This window comes from Heloderma suspectum, chromosome 4 (genome assembly GCF_057233095.1).
Source record: "Heloderma suspectum isolate Gila_16-S chromosome 4, 16-S_ref, whole genome shotgun sequence".
Classification (NCBI taxonomy): domain Eukaryota; kingdom Metazoa; phylum Chordata; class Lepidosauria; order Squamata; family Helodermatidae; genus Heloderma; species Heloderma suspectum.
The window spans coordinates 58,781,413-58,800,910 of NC_139461.1; the positions used below are offsets into that span (position 1 = coordinate 58,781,413).

Consider the following 19,498-nt stretch of genomic DNA (forward strand, 5'->3'; position numbering starts at 1 on the left):
TGATATACTGTACTTAAATTTACTGTCTGAGGGTGTATAGAAATGTGCACACTCAATTATATATCAAGTACAAAATATATTAGTGATTGTTGTAAGGTTGATTTTAAGATTTATTATCATATATTATAAAATTTATTAGTTATTAGTATTATTATTAATCCTTTTAAATCTCCTTTCTTTTTTATTATTATTACTATTATTATTGGTTAGTAAGATTTTTGACTGGTTAAATTGTTAAGCTTTAATATTATATGTTAGCTGAAGGGCAATATATGGTTACTGGAAATGAATTGTAGGCCTGCTTCCTTGCCATAGGTCTGATGATATGATATGGAAATGTAAGGTTGATTATTTATACTGTATTGAATTGTAATATTGCCAATGTTATAGGTATAATTTTTAAGTGGAATGGGATTTGAAGTTTTTGTTTAATGGAGTTTAAATTTAATCCTTTTTGTTTTCATTTTATCTCTCTCTTTTTTTTTCTTTTTTTTTTCTTATCCTCTTTCGTTATTGCTGCGTCCTCTTAAGAATACTGTATTGTTGGGAAATTGTACTTATTGATTAGGTTGTTGGTATTGTTTATTTCATTTATAAAGATAAAAAATAGGATAAAAAGTATTTAAAAAAAAACACTATTGGCATTGTGCTGGCACTACATCAATTGCATAAACACAGCAGTCCCATTGGATACTGCTCCAGGACTCTAGTCTACAATAGAAATGTGCAACCAGTCCCTATGCAAGTCAAGGATCTGGGAGTGAAAGCCACTCTGTTACCATCAATAGGAAATCCCCAGCTGTGTTCATGATTCTCCATTGCTAAATGGCAGCTCCTGGATGCAAAGCTCTGTCCCATATATGTGCTTGATTAATGAACTGACCTTACTTTTATATTACTGGACACAACACTGCAACCAGACAAGAATGGTAGGAGCCAACATGGGGCACAGAAATGCCAAAGCTGAGAAGCTGAAGTTTTTGCAGACACAGCATTCAGAAAGCAATTCATAAAATTCTGTGCCTATGAGGCTGTAGTAGTTGAATAGACCTGAGGCAACAGAAAACAAAATCTCTTACCTGACCAAAAAGATGCTCCAAACAACCATGGAGTTTGTCCTGTTTGTCATGAGAGATGTGTATACTTAGAGGAAGTTCATCACCTATAAAAACAATATTTGAAATCACTGACTTAGGCTTTCACAGACTATTCAAACTCTATATCTGGATTATTTTGTTGCACAGAAAAGTGACAAATTGGACTGAGGCAATAATATGGCTGCCAGACAGAATATCTTTGTTTCTCTTTGTAAAGAGGATACTCCAACACTAAAGCTATCACCTTACTTCCCTCCTTATTTCATGCAGGCTCCCTTCAGCTTTCTTGACAGTTTCAAACAGAAACACTACAGCCGCCACCCCTCCATCTAATTCATTTTATCCCTAACCCCAGTTCCTGAAGTGCCAGAAGGTAGAAGGGGTAAAACGTACTGCTTCTCAAGTTTTGGTAACTAGTAATGACTGAGCACTCAAGTACTGCAATGGACCTGTAGGGGAAAGCACAGTGAAATATGGGCTGGTCTTTTTTTAGGGCGGGGGGTAGAAAAAAAAAGTATTCTGAAATGGCAAGGCATTGCTGTCAATTGTTAAAGGGAATTATCACAGGGCTGGCCTTCCCATGAGATTATTTATGGGAGATTATCCCATAAATTATCACAGGGCTGGCCTTCCCATGAGACAGGGTGAATCCCTTGTCTCAGGTGGCCGAGTGGAAGGAGTGGCAAACTGCACACTCCCCCCACACACACCAGGAGGGGCCCCACACAGTGGATGCTTCATCGAGTCCTGCTGGCTGCTTGCCCATTGTAGCATTTGCCTCAGTGGGAGAATGGGGTTGGTGGGGCTCTCTAGAGCAGCTACCTGCCCTCTGGTTTGCTCTGAGGATCCTCTCAAAGCAGGCCAGAGGGTAGGCTCTCTGAAGAGCCATGTCAGCCAAAAAAAGCTGCTTGTGTGGCTCTTTAGAGATCTGGCCTGACCCAAATGCCTGGCTCTGAGGGGGTCCCTCCAGGCACTGTAGGAGAGGTGTCCAGGAGATTGCTTGTACTGCAGCATGGCTCAGATGGAGAAGAGGAGGTGTTAACAGCCAGAATGTTTCCCTCTGGTAGATGATGTTTTTGGCAATTAATGGTGACAGGCATGCCACCCCCACTCAAATAACACTCATTGGAATGTGGAACCTTTTATCCTGCAACAGAAGCTACAGCAAATAGAGAGCTGCAGCTGCAGTGTAATAATTTATGTATCACAAGCTTTATGCTGACAACACTGGCCTTTGTTCTTTATCTCTCTCTACATGTTACCGGTGCTTGGAGAGGGGGAGAGAGATTAAGATGATTTGTATAATCCACCCTAATTTTCAAGTATGAAGTATGGCAAAACAGCAGAAGGAACTTAGTTATAGCAAAGTCAGACTACCACTTCTTACAGATCCAATTTGTCTGTACTGGAAATGGAAAGCTCTGCAGAAAGAACCTAATTGCAGCACCGAAGCAAAAGACAGACAGACACTCCTTTCATTTACTTCAATAGAGTGGTGGACAAACCCTTCCTGCTAAGAAATCTCATACAACATCCCCTAGCACAGTACATTTTTTAAAAAATACCTGAATCCATTTCATCACTGTGAAAGTAAGAACTGCATTGGCTACTGCAAATACTGGTAAAAGAAGCAATAGAATTCCTGTTGCTGTTGCAATCACTGAATAGAGAAGAGAAAAACACAGGATTACAAATCCTTTCAGAATATTTATATTTTAATTGTGGCTTTCCCTTCCTTTTATCTTCTTTTTTCCAGGCACCACTTTGCAATACTTTACCAAAGTTATTTGTGCCATTAAACAAGCCGCACAATAATTGTATTTGTCTCCCGAGGTAGAAATCTCAGCAGTAGTATAATTTAAAAACTGAACAGAATAATGTCCAAGGCTACAATGCAACAGAATAAGCCTGCTGAAATAAATTAATTCTTAGGGATGGGCAAATCTGTCAACAACTTGGTTCACACTTAACAAGAAGCCACCATGGGTAAATTTCCCCGTGGGGGTTCTCATTGATGAGAGGACCATCATTTTGAACATTTTGAATATTCACAGCCATAGCTTCCCATTATGTGTGAACCCAGTGAGGGTGGGTTGTTGAGGTGGTTGGTAAGCCACCTGCAACCCTAAAACAGCCCATGGGTTCTGGGTGGCTTGTCAACCACCCCAACAACCAACCCTTGCTGAGTTCACATGTAAAGAGAAGCTATGGCGATGGAGGTTTGGATCCTGTGACACCCGTGGGCACTGCAACCCACCATGGCTAATAAGCCACAGTGGGCTGCAGTGATCGTGTGAATGAGATCAATTTCAGTTTCTCACCATTTCTCATTTTTTCCATCTTAAGTTCATTCCATCACATTTCTGCATCAGTTTGTGACTTTAAAAATCAGCCTGAAAATCCATATATATTTTCATACACATTTTTCCTAATATACAAGTACAAAGGGGGGAGGAATTTATATACACCCCAAAATTAAAATAATTTTCCATTTGCTATTCTGTTCACTTTAGTACACTGATCCTTTATGAGCCTTTATGTTGTTTTATTTTAATTGTGTGTTTTTTTAATTAACAGCTAAATGTTTCATCAGCATTATGTTCACTAAAACTTGAGGGGATTATTCATTATTTATCCTCTTACCACTGATGGAGATAAGAGACAGTTACCTATATGAATCCCGGTTGCTAATTGTGTCATGACCAGAATCTTCCTGCTCATCACCTGCTACATTGAAACAGACCTTTTTCCCATTGTGTTCTCCTTTTTCGTTATCACTGTCTGTTGGTGTTAATGGTTCATGAGTTTTACGTTCTGGAGAGTATGTTATTGAAGACAGAAGGCTGAAATAGGATAAATTCAAGCAGAATTAATAAAAGGTTCTCATTTTTAAAAAGCAGTATATACTGCTAACACAGGCAGTATATACTACTAACACAGTATAATGATCTGTGAATACTGATGTGGATTAGTGTAGGGAGTGTACGATTTAGTTTTATAGCTGTATTAATTGAATACAGATGTGGACACATTAAAACAGTAGTTCTGCTACAGACAGGTTCTACATACCTTGCCCTAGTTATGAACCTGGTCCTTGGGGCAGGATCCAATTGTGCCCTTGCCCAGGCGGCCAGTCCCACCAGTCCCAGCCCCACCATGCATGTGGCCCTTATCACTGGCAACTGCATTGTAGCACTTCTGGGAGCAAGCCCTGAGACGAGCAGGAATGCTAGTTTTTGGAAGGGGCAGGTCTAGCTTAAAGATCCCAGTTATAACACAAGGACATTTTATCCCATAAGAACATAAGAAGAGCCATGCTGGAACTGACTAAGGATCCATCTAGTCCAGCATTCTGTTGACACTGTGTCCAACCAGCTGCTTGTGGGAAACCCACAAGTAAATTGTGAGTGCAATAGCATCCTTCCCCAGCAAGTGGTATACAGAGGAATACTATCTCTGATACTGGAGGTAGCATATACCCTTATATAAAAACGGGCCCTCTAGTATGACTGTGAGAACAGCAGGGGCATACTCCTCATAGTTATTATAATCCAATGAATGTCCCTCAACACACACCACAAAAGGAAATTGTGCCCTCATAATGAAAGGAAACAGATGCAGTTTCAAATTAAATGAAACAGATATAATTTTGCCAGACTTTGGAGACTTAGCAATGTTAAAGAAGCAATGCTGCAATTGAGAGCTGTGGCATTTTCCAGTAAAGTGATTAAATAATGCATGAAATGTAGTAACAAACTCATCAAAATCATAAGCACAGGAAGAAATAAACAGCAACAAACAGTAGCACTGAAATGCTCTGGAACAGTAGCACTCAAACCAAGCTGCCATGTTCGGATTTTTAACAGTCTTGGCATCAGCAGCAAAAAGGAATGTTTATGACTCTTTCAAAAAATGCAGCAATAGAAAATATACAGAGGCAATATAAAAGATATTCCTATTTGTACACATGAATCTATGCATCATATTATGCATTGTTTCAAATTCTGGTTGTTGTTCAGTCGTTAAGTCGTCTCCAACTCTTCGTGACCCCATGGACCATAGCACACCAGGCCTTCCTGTCCTCTGCTCTCTCCCGGAGGGAGCTCAAGTTCATATTCATTGCATCCGTGATGCTATCTAGCCATCTCATCCTCTGCCGTCCCCTTCTCCTTTTGCCTTCAATCTTTCCTAGCATCAGGGTCTTTTCCAGTGACTTTTCTCTTCGCATTAGGTGGACAAAATATTTGAGCTTCAGCTTCAGTATCTGTCCTTCCAATGAGCACTCAGGGTTGATTTCCTTTAGAATTGACTGATTTGACCTCCTTGCAGTCCAGGGGACTCGTAAGAGTCTTCTCCAGCACCACAGTTTGAAAGCATCAATTCTTCGGCGCTCAGCCTTCCTTATAGTTCAGCTCTCACAGCCATCCATTACTACTGGGAAAACCATAGCTTTGATTATCCGAACCTTTGTCGGCAAGGTGATGTCTCTGCTTCTTACTATGCTGTCTAGGTGTGCCATAGCTTTCCTCCCAAGGATCAAGCGTCTGTTAATTTCATGGCTACAGTCACAATCTGCGGTGATTTTGGAGCCCAAGAAAGTAAAATCTGTCACTGCTTCCATTTCTTCCCCTTCTATATGCCAGGAAGTGATGGGGCCAGATGCCATGACCTTAGTTTTTTTAATGTTGAGTTTCAAATCAGCTTTTGCACTCTCCCCTTTCACCCTCCACAAGAGGCTCTTGAGATCCTCTTCGCTTTCTGCCATTAGGGTGGTATCATCTGATATCTGAGGTTGTTGATAATTCTCCCGGCAATCTTAATTCCAACCTGTGATTCATCCAACCCGGCGTTTCTCATGATGTACTCTGCATGTAAATTAAATAAGCAGGGCGACAATATACAGCCTTCTCGTACTCCTTTCCCAATTTTGAACCAATCGGTTGTTCCATGTCCGGTTCTTACTGTTGCTTCTTGACCCTCGTACAGGTTTCTCAGGAGACAGGTAAGGTGGTCTGGTACTCCCATCTCTTGAAGAATTGTCACAGTTTGTTGTGATCCACACAATCAAAGGCTTTAGCATAGTCAATGAAGCAGAAATAGACGTTTTTCTGAAATTCTCTTGCTTTCTCCATGATCCAGCGAATGTTGACGATTTGATCTCTAGTTCCTCTGCCTCTTCACAACCCAGCTTGTACTTCCAGTAGTTCTCGGTTCACATACTGCTGAAGCCTAGCTTGTAGGATTTTGAGTATAACCTTGCTGGCATGTGAAATGAGCGCAATTGTACGGTAGTTTGAACACTCTTTGGCGTTGCCCTTCTTTGGAATTGGAATGTTTCCAGTCTTGTGGCCACTGTTGAGTGTTCCAAATTTGTTGGCATATTGAGTGCAGCACTTTAACAGCATCATCTTTTAGGATTTTAAATAGCTCAGCTGGAATACTGTCATCTCCGCTAGCTTTGTTGTTAGTAATGCTTCCTAAGGCCCACTTGACTTCACTCTCGAGGATGTCCAGCTCAAGTTCAGTGACCGCACTATCATGGCTATCAGGGACATTCAGATCTTTCCTGTATAGTTCTTCTGTGTATTCTTGCCACCTCTTCTTAATCTCATCTGCTTCTGTTAGGTCCCTGCCTTCTTTGTCCGTTATCATGGCCGTCTTTGCACAAAACGTTCCTTTGAGATCTCCGATTTTCTTGAAAAGATCTATAGTCTTTCCCATTCTATTCTTTTCCTCGATTTCTTTGCATTGTTCATTTAAGAAGGCCTTCTTGTCTCTCCTTGCTGTTCTCTGGAACTCTGCATTCAGTTGGATATATCTTCCCCTTTCTCCCTTGCTTTTCACTTCCCTTCTTTCCTCAGCTACTTGTAAAGCCTCATCAAACAGTCACTTTGCTTTCTTGCATTTCTTTTTCTTTGGGATGGATTGAATTGCTGCCTCCTGAACAATGTTACGGACCTCCATCCATAGTTCCTCAGGCACTCCGTCTATCAAATCTAATCCCTGAAATCTATTCCTCACCTCCACTGTATATTCATAAGGGATATGATTGAGGTCATACCTGAATGGTTTAGTGGTTTTCCCTACGTTCTTCAATTTAAGCCGAAATTTTGCAACAAGAAGCTCATGATCTGAGCCACAGTCAGCTCCAGGTCTTGTTTTGACTGACTGTATAGAGCTTCTCCATCTTTGGCTGCAAAGGACATAATCAATCTGATTTCAATATTGACCATCTGGTGATATCCATGTGTAGAGTCACCTCTTGTGCTGCTGGAAAAGAGTGTTTGCTATGATCAGCGTGTTCTCTTGGCAAAACTCTATTAGTCCTTGTCCTGCTTCATGTTGTACACCAAGGCCATGCTTGCCTGTTATCCCAGTGATTTCTTGACTTCCTACTTTGGCATTCCAATCCCATATGATGAAGAGGACATCTTTTTTTGGTGTTAGTTCTAGAAGGTGTTGTAGGTCTTCATAGAACCGATCAACCTCAGCTTCTTTGGCCTCAGTGGTTGGGGCGTAGACTTGAATTACTGTGATGTTGAATGGTTTGCCTTGGATTCGTACTGAGATCATTCTATCGTTTTTGAGACTGTACCCCAGTACTGCTTTTCCCACCCTTTTGTTGACTATGAGTGCTACTCCATTTCTTCTAAGGGATTCTTGCCCACAGTAGTAGATATGATGGTCACCTGAATTAAATTCGCCCATGCTTGTCCATTTTAGTTCGCTGATTCCCAAGATGTCGATGTTCAATCTTGCCATCTCATGTTTGACCACTTCCAGCTTACCTTGATTCATTGATCTGACATTCCAGGTTCCTAAATAATATTGTTCTTTACAGCATCGGATTTTCTTTTCACCACCAGACACATCCACAGCTGAGTGTCCTTTCGGCTTTGGCCCAGCCGCTTCACTCTTTCTGGCGCTACTTGGAAATACCCTCTGCTCTTCCCCAGTAGTATATTGGACACCTTCCGACCTGAGGGCCTCATCTTCCAGCGTCATATCTTTTAGCCCTGTGATACGTTCCATGGGGTTTTCTTGGCAAGAATATTGGAGTGGGTTGCCATTTCCTTCTCCAGTGGACCACATTTTGTCAGAACTCTCCACCATGACCTGTCCATCTTGGGTGGCCCTGCACGGCATAGCTTATGGCTTCACTGAATTACGCAAGCCCCTTTGCCACAACAAGGCAGTGATCCATGAAGGGGATAAATTCTGGTACTGAGTCAGAAAACCTTGCATGATGGACAGTAAAACTGATACGAAATAATAAATTGTACAAAATACTATATCCTACATGTGGACAACAAAAAATCAAGTTGTCCTTACAAATTTTGTTCCAGCGTTCAACATTTTGCAGTAGATGTGACTATTTTCCTAAGAGAATGTATCCTTCTACGATCACAATTATGCTTGCATGTTGTAAGAAAAAATGAAAAGTCGTAAAATATTTGAGCATACATAAAAATGGTATCTCTGAAAATCACAGCAATTTTAATACTTATTTTTAATATACTTAATATATACATAATATTTCTAAAGCCAAATTAACGAACGGTATCATTATTTTGCTCCTATACTAATCAGCATAAGTTTTGTTGGTGTGTTACTTGGGACAAATAACAAGAACATTCTAGAAGTGGCTCTTGTATCAGAAATCAAAAATAGTCCAGCGGCTTTGCATGTCAATACTCATATTTATTGGAAGCCACTAGAGGATGCTAGAGATCCTCTGGGTAGTATCCAACACTACACTACCATTAACGTAAATGACATTGTGCTAGCATGAACTATCTCTATCACAACACAAATAGCACTTATTGGCACCACAGGTTTCCCTGGAAAACTCACTGGGTCAGCAAGAGCCGACGGCATTACAAGACAGATAGTTTATGCTAGCACAACATCATTTACGTTAGCAGTAGTGCAATGTTGGATGCTACCCAGAATGAAAAGAGGAATATCCTCTATAAAATAGTATGATTGACCATCTTGCCCACTACTGTCTACTCTAGTTGGCAACTGTTCCCCAAGACCTCACAGTCTTTTTCAGCCCTAATGCTTGAGGTATTTTAAATGGTTTCATGCCTCCAGGCCATATATAATTGTGTAAATGATACAAGCAAAGAGACCAGCATTCAGGTTAAGAACTGTTGAGATGTTGAGACATGCACTCTGCATCCTGTATAAACTGGTGTAGTGATGCTAGTGTATGATGGAACTTAGGGAAGTAACTAATATATAGATATTAATAGCCAGACAATCCTGGCCTCATTTTTCATGTTCTTCCACAGAGATTTAAAAATAGGCTTCTAGGTATCCTGTTTCCTGTACAAAACTACTTTCTTCCAGAACAATTAAATGCTGGCAGCCCACTCAAAGCCCATAAGGAATAAGTGATTAAAAGCCTGATAGTTCTAGGCATTAAAATGTTTATATCCTTTCAAATATAATCTTTACATCTTAAATAGAGTTTTCTGTTAGCTCACTTTATACAGAATTCTTGTTACCAAATAAATATTTTATGTAAGATTCTCTTGTGTACTGTTAACATTTGCAACTATGTGACTCACAGAATTTATCTATTCTTAATTATAGCATATTTACTCCAAAATGAAAAAAAAAATAGGGAAAAGTTACTGATATTACATCATATACTCTTGAGAACAGAAAAGCAATGACAGTGACAGCTTAATAAGTAGGAAGCTACTGAAATATTAACTGAGACTCAAAATGGAAATATTGATCAAAAGAGACTGATGATTTTAAACAATTTATATTTTTCTAGGTTCACCCTGTAGTTAACCATGTTTCAGCTTTATAATGTTTATGCTGTAGTATTTATAAATGAAATATCTGAGAGGAGAAACAGTGTAATCTATCATATGAAAATAAATTACAAATGCTTTGAAATTTTATTGTAATTCTTTCAAAAGGATGTAAATAAAACATTCAGTGTAGGCATTCATACTACTTTTTCATTACAATTGGCTATAAAGGCAATTGCATGGGCCAGAAAAATGTATATTTACGGGGAATTGGGGAACACTTGTTTTTCTGTTTATACAGTTTTCAGTAACAAAAGTTTTAGTATTATGACATCATAAATATCCTAATCGAGGAATTGGCTCCTGTATTAATTTTTGTTCCTGTGTAAAGTTTGCAAGACTGCATGTTTGCTTCTTCTGTTGCTAAGATAATTGCTTTCCTGTCTTTAAAAGAGAATTATAAGGTTCCAACAAAACTATTCCTTACTTTTCAGCTTGATCCTATCCACTATTTTAACTGATTGCACCATTACAGCAAAACCAGCACTTTGGCCAGCTAAATAAAGCACAGCTGTGCACGATGCCACCTTTTCAGTGGTGACATTGTCCCTCTGAAACTTTTTTCCTAAGGAAGCCTATTAGGCCAGTTTATCGCTGACTTTTAGAATGTTGGTCAAACACTTTTTGATCAGGAAGACATTGATTTGTTGTTGTTCAGTTGTTAAGTCGTGTCCAACTCTTTGTGACCCCATGGACCATAGCACGCCAGGCCTTCCTGTCCTCCACTGATACCCACTTATTATTACTTCTGCTTCTGATTTTGTTGTTCTTTTATATTGGAATTGGAATATTTTACTGCAGTTTTATGGTATCATTTTTTAAAATTATGAGCTGCTTCAAGAGACCATAAAGCTATGCAAGCAGTCTATACATTTTAGAAATAATAGAAATGAATCCATCCCACTTTAGACTCTTTGCTATTATTTTTTGTGAATGTTATATTGAACTTAAGACACGAATTGTTGCAATAGCCTTAACCCCTCTTAAGTATGACTTAAGTATGAATCCAGTCCATAGATGCCAGGTATTGAATCTGGGATTTCAGCATATCAAGCCTCTACTGCTGTTCTATGGGTCTCCCAGCAAAGTACAATACATAAGCTACAGTGGGTTGTATCCAAACTTAGTCTCACTTAAGTCCCATTCATTTTAATGAAACCCAAAGTTAGGGGGGTACCTCTTATACCAAATTTATGTATTAACAACAAAATCCCTAAAGATATATTTCATAGATTTACTTACTCATCTATTTGAGAAATACAGTTTTCCACCTCTCTTAATGCAGCCTGCAATTTGCACAACAGTTTCTGATAGACATCTTGTGTTTCCAGATCCTCTTCCTTTAATAGATATCTCAAACCATGGCCATCCTGTTGACCTAAGGAGTGTCCTGATGGAGCTGCCATGGTGGTAATCGTATGTTGTATACAAACCATGGGACTCAATTTACCTGGGCATGAGGCAAATCAAATAAAATGCATGAATAGGTTATCAGGTATGCTGATCGTTGTAGCTCGCTTATTTTCAAACCATACTATGAATCCAATTAATAATCATGCTGAGTTAAAGAATTCAGTTTGCACACATTTGTTACATGAGCAATTTGATGTTGGAAATCCAAACGTGTAGAAGACAATTTATATTTTCAAAATAAATTCATTTTTAAAAATTGTCCACATGCTAGTTAAAAAAAAATACGTTATTCAAAATAAGTATAATTATGCAATCTAAGCATTAAAAAGTCATAGGTAATTCTTGGCAAAGTCTGCCAGTATCTAATTGGTTGTTAATACACACTGGCAAAAAATGCCCATGATCGTAATTAGTTCTGAGTGAAAGAGGGAATAATTTTAGCAAAAAATACTGTCAGCATCAAAATGCACCCCCCTTCTCAGGGATTACTTCAAAAGGGCACAAAGTGTTTCACCTAATCAAGAAGGATGGCTCTCATTTTGAATAGGCTGCATTTTCCCTTAGTGAGTCAACATATAGCCAAATCTGATTCACGATACAGTGTCATGATGTCATTGACCTGATTCACAAGACACAACAACCACCATGGTTGATCAGCCATGGTCGGTTCAAGTGTTGTGCGAACCTGGCGTGGTTTCTGCAGGGTGGCTTATTCATCATGAACAAGCCACCCAGAGAACCCATGGTTTGTTTTAGGGTTGTTCATACCCATGATAGCTTATTGCATCGTCCAAACCTGGAAGGGAGACTTCATCACAGGTTGCTGAGAAGAGCTACAGAGCTACCTGGTGAGAGCAGCAAAAAACCCTGCTACTCCTCACGATCTCGCTAGTTCTGCCACCATCCTCCCTCATCCCTTTTCAGTTTCTTCTGCCCCATGCTCATAAAAATACTAAAGAAAGGACACCAGACAGCGTCCCAAATGCTTTTGCAACTTTTCGGCCCTGCACAGGACCGAAATGCACAGGAGCAAATGTCCACAAATGCACAGGAGCAAATGTCCACTGCTAGGAAATTTGCATACATTTCTGCTCTGTTTTACTGCTCTGCCTTGAAATTTCAGCAATTTCTCCCTCTGTTTGATTGCTCTGCCTTGGGATTTCAGCAATTTTCTACTCCATGTTACGGCTTTGCCATGACATTTGCGTATGTTTAGAGATCCTGCTCACTGCTCTGTATATGTATATGTGACAGCTAGCAATGGAGACCAGTGGAGAGAAGTGATAAGAACGAAGGGATGGGGAGCTGAAAGCAGCTGGCACCTGCAAGAGAGAAGGTGATTTAGGGGTGTGTGGGCTTACTTCAGCGTTATGTGAAGCTGTTTTGTTTGTTTGTTTTGAAAAAGGTGTTCACTAGCAAGGGAAGACCTGAAGTGGAGGATATCGAAAAGAAGGGGCTGGGGGTATGCTTGGCGGCTAAGTAACAGATAGTGCAAGAGCGCAAGACCCCCAAACTATTTTTTTTAATAAAGCTTGGAAAATTATTCCCTTTTTATGATCTGATGCAGGGTGGGGACAGCCAAAAGCAGCTGGCAGCTGCATGAAAGGAACTTTGCAGGCAGGTGTTTTTACTTTAGTGTTACATCAAACAGCCTTTTTAAAAAAGTGGCATTCACTAGCAAGGTAAGTGCTGAAATGGAGGATGAAATTGACCAGGACATTGACAAGAGGGGGATATCAGTATGCTGGGCTAAATATCAGACAGGCAGCCTTGTACAAGAGCATAATTCCCATGGGGGAATGTTTGCGAATGTGGTACTGCATTCATCAGGGCTCAGAAAATTAATTCCATTTGGTGATTTTATGCGGGGGGGGGATGGAACCCTCCCCAGTACACCAATTAAAGAAAGGGTGGTGATGTAGGGACTGAGGAAATGAGTTCTACCACAAAGGCACCTGGGAAACATACTGGAGAGAGCAGAAGGATAGGTATTTCCTCAATTAGGGGTTGTTTCAAATATTCCCTCAATTAGGGGAAAAGCAATACTTTTCACTCAAAAACCAAAATGGGAAATCATTTGGTGTAGCCCAATTGTGGCAGGTGGTGGTGTGTGTGTGTGTGTGTGTGTGTGTGTTGGGAAGCAGCAGATTTTCACCAAAAAAGGTGAGACACTACACTGTAAGAGATGGAGAGCAGGTTTTGCCCTAACCACAATGTCATTCTCAGGTGCAATGCTTTGCTCTTCCCCATAGGAATGAATAGAAGCCATTTAATTACAAGAAAAAATGGAGTGTACTTAGGGTCAACACTGGTGTGGGAGTGGGCAATAATACTTCTCACCACACTCAATATGACAAATGTGATACTTCCCTCTGGCAAGTGTTGACAAGAGGTCAGCCTTCCTCCCAACTTTGAAGCTTCAGAGGAAATCTTGGCAGTTGCTCAGGGATCCCCGCCAAAAGGCTGGGAATTATTTGGCAGCTATGCAGCCAAGGCATCTGGTGAACTTTGGGCATGCAGGGCCAAAAAGGGCAAACTCCCCCACCCCCACAAAAGAAATATTTCCTTCTCCAGACCAGGAAAGGCAGGTGGGCAGGGGAGGGGTTGTTGGACACCAGTGCTCAGGGCACTTTCAAAGAGCTGTGGCCAACCAATGAGTCTCCTCACCTGTCCTTCTCCTAAGTGGGCAGGGAGCGGTTTATGTCCTTTTTGGAAGGTGCTCAGGGTATCTTCAAGCATCAATGCCCAATCCAACACACTCCCTCTCCATCCACCTGTGCTGTGGGAAAGGCCAGTAGGGGTAGAATATGGGAGTGGGGGAGGGGGTTAAAGTCTAGCTACCACAATATGTGGCATGGCCAGCAAGGCTAGCAAAAAATTGTAGACCACTGTGGAACCTTCGTGGGCTCCATTTCTTGGTCACACTACTCTGGGATCTAATGTAGAGAACTAGTTTTCAGACAGAGTAAATGGGGGCGGGGGCAGGAAAAGAGATAGCAGATCTTGAAGCTTACCTTGGTCTGTGTGTTTGTTTTCTTTTTCTTGTGAAAGGTGTTTTCTACTGTCTAGCTGAACACCAAAGGCACTGCCGAGTGATGTTGAAGTTTTAGGATACGAAACTTCCATCACATTTATGTGGCAGTTGGTTGGACAGAAATCACTGCTGTGCAGTGGTGAGATCTTTGACTTGGCTTGCTTGAAGGTAGGCCAAGCTCGATTTTTTAGGACTCGTGAAAACTGCAAATAGGGGGAGGTATATTAGTATCAAAACTTACAACTTGAACATTTAACTTCACGTTTTTATTTTTTAGGTGTGAGAAAATCTGTCTTTGTCAGCAGAATTGTGCCTAGTATTAAAAGAAGGAAAAGTCTTTTCTTCTTTTCAAGAACTTGCATTACCATTTTGTGCTTAGTATTACAGAAGGGACCCTCTCCTGAAAAGAAAACCGTTTGTTCCAGACTTATATTTCTGCACACAGTCACAATAAACACTCTATGATGATAGTTTATCTCTTTGATAAATTAAAGACAGCATCAATTGTTATACAGAACCAATAATTGTGGGTATGTGAAAAGTTTACCTAACTGCTCTTTGAGTTTTCAGTGCAACATCTGCAGAAGGAACTTGTGTATATCCTCTGTTGATAAGCATGAGCTGTACTCAGTAGCTTAAAATGTAGCCCCAATGTAGGTGATGACTTTACATGACTGATTTGGCTTAGGGGCCTTCCACATGTTCTTCCCCCACCACCATCCAATCAAATACTGATGTAGCAAAATACCATTTTTGTCCATAAAGAAAAGCATGAGTTGTACCCACTTGGTAATTCATGTAACTTTGTAATGGAAAGATGCACAAGTTCCACTTCCAGAAATTATACCAGAAATGCAACAACAACAACAAAAGCATGTGCCTCCACATGAATCCACTATTGCCACTTTCATATAATGTCCAGAGCAGCTCTTTGCCTTATCATTCTTTGGCCTAGGCATAATACATGGGATTACTATGAAAAATAAATGCTGCTTCAGTTGTATTATCAATCCTAAATATTTGCCATTTGATACTAAGTTCAGTGGTATGAAGGTCATATTCTTAAAACCCTTAAATATTTATTTATACATACATGTATGCATACATAATTTATTACTACATTTTCATAATAAAATAATCCCAAAGTGGGGTATAAAACCAGTAAAAAACAATACAATCAGACAATATCAACCAATAAAACAATTAACTGAAACGCAAATAAATTTACAAGATGGAGCAACACAGATGAAATCAAAAGCCTGGGTGAACAAATAAGTATTTATTTGGTGCTGAAAGGTTTTAAGAGTCAGTGCTGACTATATATGAGGGCTGATGGAGTTCCACAATCGGGGTGCCTGTATCAAGAACATCCTTTCTCAGGTTGTCATGTATCAAATCCCAGGCAAGTATGGCACTGTCAAGAGGGCATCTCTACTAGATCTTAATATCCAGACAGGTACATAAGGGAAAAGGCACTCCATCTAGGTCCTAAGACATGTATGTTACAACAAGTACCTTGAACTTGGCTCAGTAGCTTATTAGCACCCAGCACAACTCCTTCAGAACTGCGGTGATATGTTCCTGGTAGGCTGTTGCACTCAGCAGCCTAGTCATGGGATTCTGCACTAATTCTAGCTTCTGGACCAGCCTCAAATGCAATCTCACATAAAGCACATTTCAATAGTCCAGCCTTGAGGTTACTTGTACATTGATCATTGTGGCCAGGCTATTCCTGTCCAAGAATGGCTATAGCTGGCAAACAACTCTAACTGGAAAAGGTGAAGGCTACTTGTGCCTTGATTGACCATGAGGGATCTAGAAGCACCCAAGCTGCTTCTTCAGAGGGAGTGAAACCCCAACCGGGAATGTCCCTAATCACCAGACAAGGGAACTACCTATCCACGGTGCCTCTTTGTCAGGATTCATTCTCAGCTTATTGGCTTTCATCCAGCCCACTGCTGCATCCAGACACTGGTCCAGGGCCTGCATAGCTTCTCCTAAGACAGATGATACAGAGAAATGTACAGTGCCTTGCATAGGTATTCATCCCGCTTTGACTTTTCCACATTTTGTTGTATTACAACCTGGAATTTAAATGGATTTAATTGGCATTTTTACCATTTGATTTACACAACATACTTAACACTCTGAAGGTGCAAAACATTTGTATTGTGGCACAGAAGTTAATTAAACAAAAACAAACTGTCATTTGTTGGTTTCGTAAGTATTCACACACACCCCAGTCAATACTTGGTAGAAGCACCTTTGGCTGCAATTACAGCTGTAAATCTTTTTGGGTAAGTCTCTACCATCTGGATCCTGCACCTTTTGCCCATTCTTCTTGGCAGAATTGCTCAAGCTCTGACAGGTTGGATGGGGACTGTTAGTGAACAGCAATTTCTAAGTCTTGCCACAGATTCCCAACTGGATTGAGGTCTGGGCTTTGACTGGGCCATTCTAAGACATTCAAGTCCTTGTTTTTAAACCACTCCAGTGTAACTTTGGATGTGTGCTTGGGTCATTATACTGACGGAATGTGAACCTCTCTACCCCAGTCCCAGGTCCCTTGCAGACTGAAACAGGTTTTCCTTTAGAATTGCCCTGTATTTGGCTCCAGCCATCTTGCCCTCAATCCTAACGAGTTTCCCAGTCCTTGCCGATGAAAAGCATCGCCACAACATGATGATACCACCACTATGCTTCACCATGGGGATGGTGTTCTCAGGGTGATGAACACTGTTGGATTTGTGCCACACATAGGGTTTTACTGTAAGGCCAAAAAGTTCAATTTTGGTCTCATCGGACCAGAGAACCTTTTTTTCATATGTTTGCTGTGTCTCCCACATGCCTTTTGGCAAATCCAGATGGGATTTGATATGGGTTTTTTTCAGCAATGGCTTTCTTCTCTCCACTCTTCCATAAAGCCCAGCTTTGTAGAGTGTCCAGGTGATAGTTGTCCCATGGACAGTTTCTCCCATCTCAGCCTTGGATCTCTCCAGCTCCTTCATAGTAACCATTGGCCTCTTGGTTGATTCTCTGACAAACGCCCTCCTTACTTGACCACTCAACCACTGAATTTTGGTGGATGGCCTTCTCTAGGCAGAGTCGCAGTTGTACCATATTCTTTCCATTTTGTAATAATGGATTCATCTAGGGGATGTTCATAGTTTGGGTTTGTTTGTTTTTAATAACCCAACCCTGATTGGTGCTTCTCCAGAAATGTATCCCAGATCTGTTTTGATAGCACCTTGGTCTTCATGATGCCGTTTGTTTACATATGCTCTCCAACAAACTCTGGGGCCTTCCAGAAACAGGTATGTTTAATCTGAGAACATATGACACTTGAATTGCACAGAGGTGGACTCCATTCAACTAATTATGTGACTTCATAAGGCAGTTGGTTGCACCAGACCTTATTTATACGTGTCACAGCAAAGGGGGTGAATACCTATGCAATCCAAACTTTTCAGGTTTTTATTTGTAAATCATTTTGTAAAATATGTAGATGTTTTCCCCCACTTCAACATTATGGACTATTTTGTGTAGATCAGTGGCAGGAAATCCTAATTAAATCTATTTTAATTCCAGGTTGTAACACAACAAAATGTGGAAAAGTCAAAGGCGGGTGAATACTTATGCAAGGCACTGTAGTTGGGTATCATCAGCATGCTGATGATACTTTATGGGCAACAGTATCAAAAGCCGCTGACAGATCAAGGAGAATCAACAGGGTTACATTCGCCCTTTCTCTCTCCTGATAATGGTTATCTGTCAGGGTGATCAAGTCCCAAAACTAGGCCTTTACCTAGATAATCTGTTTCTTCCAAGAGTGTTTGAACCTGTGTGGTCACCACCCTATCAAGCGTCTTCCTTAAGAAGGGGATATTAGTGACTGGAAGGCTGTTACTAAGTCCCTCTGGGTCCAGTGTGGCTTTCTTGAGATGTGGTGCCCAATCACCTCTTTCAAGGCACTGTGTGTCCACCAATCCTGCAGCAAATGTGTTCACCACATACTGGAACTATCCAGCCAGTCCCCTCCTGCTAGTTCAAATTACGCATAAAGAGCAAGGGCTGAGAAGGCAAATAGTTGGACACACCGCCTCAAGCGATGTCCACATCATCAGGCCTCAAAAGCTGAAATTGATCCAACAAAACTAGACCACATGGAGCACTGAGCACCTTGTTTGGACTTGCATCAACTGTGGCCTCCGAGATAGCATGGAGACAAGCCATTTTATTCCAAAAGTGCCTTGCAAATATGTCACAGCAAGTATCCATGGGCACCCACACTCAAATTACTGGGATAGATGTTAAAACCCAAATCACACAACACACCTCTGCTTGCTGGCTACACAAGGATGCAATGGAAGCAGGGAAGAAACAGTTGTCCTTGTCTACTTTAAGGGTATCCTCAAGTTTGGGAAGTCAAGAACTAGCATTTGATATAGAGAACCTGGACTAAAAAACCTTCAGCATAAAAAAAAGGGTCTCCTAGACTTGCAAATTTGAAATGGCATGGTGAGGAGGAGGAAATGTGACAAATGCTGTTTACTACCACCCATTTTGTGGCTCCTGACAAGTTAGGGCTTCTCACCTAGCCTTTTATGAGATATCCAATACCTACTGTGGTGGTTACAACTGATCCCTTAGGGTCCAATCAAACTTTTTATGATGACAAGAGCTACTAGGCTGACTACCAGTTTTTAAAGAATTAAAGCAAAAAGGGAGAGATTTTATATAGTCACAGCCTAGGAATGGAGGTTTTTAAATTGATAGTAGTTTTAGCAGCAATTCTAATAGCAGTAGTTATTTTGTCTTACAGACCTATCAATAGCTATACTAGACTCCTACACTTACAAATAAACAAAAACCAGTTCCAGTTTTCAACAAAATCTTAACAAAATATAGATTTCTGTGGGACTCATACAAGAAATTTACTTTGATGGTGTACTGTGTTGTGTTGATGGGGAACACAGGCGGGAGGGTGCTGTTACACTCATGTCCTACTTGTGGGTTAACTCCAGTATCAGAGGTAGTATTCCTCTGTATACCACTTGCTGGGGATCATGAACAGGAGGATGCTATTGCACTCACAGTTTACTTGTGGGTTTCCCACAGGCAGC

At 40.6% G+C, this 19,498-nt stretch overlaps 1 protein-coding gene across 1 annotated transcript in view; it reads right to left on the reverse strand.

The window, feature by feature from the left end:
• Nucleotides 1–19,498, reverse strand: part of PREX2 (phosphatidylinositol-3,4,5-trisphosphate dependent Rac exchange factor 2) — a 218,198-nt gene that overhangs the window by 64,956 nt on the left and 133,744 nt on the right. Inside the window, exons 24-28 of the mRNA XM_084848048.1 lie at nucleotides 14,356–14,578; nucleotides 11,171–11,378; nucleotides 3,767–3,940; nucleotides 2,663–2,757; nucleotides 1,080–1,162 (exon numbers count right to left, since the gene is read on the reverse strand). Coding sequence (XP_084704174.1) covers nucleotides 1,080–1,162; nucleotides 2,663–2,757; nucleotides 3,767–3,940; nucleotides 11,171–11,378; nucleotides 14,356–14,578 — 783 coding nt within the window. The remainder of the gene's footprint in view (nucleotides 1–1,079; nucleotides 1,163–2,662; nucleotides 2,758–3,766; nucleotides 3,941–11,170; nucleotides 11,379–14,355; nucleotides 14,579–19,498) is intronic.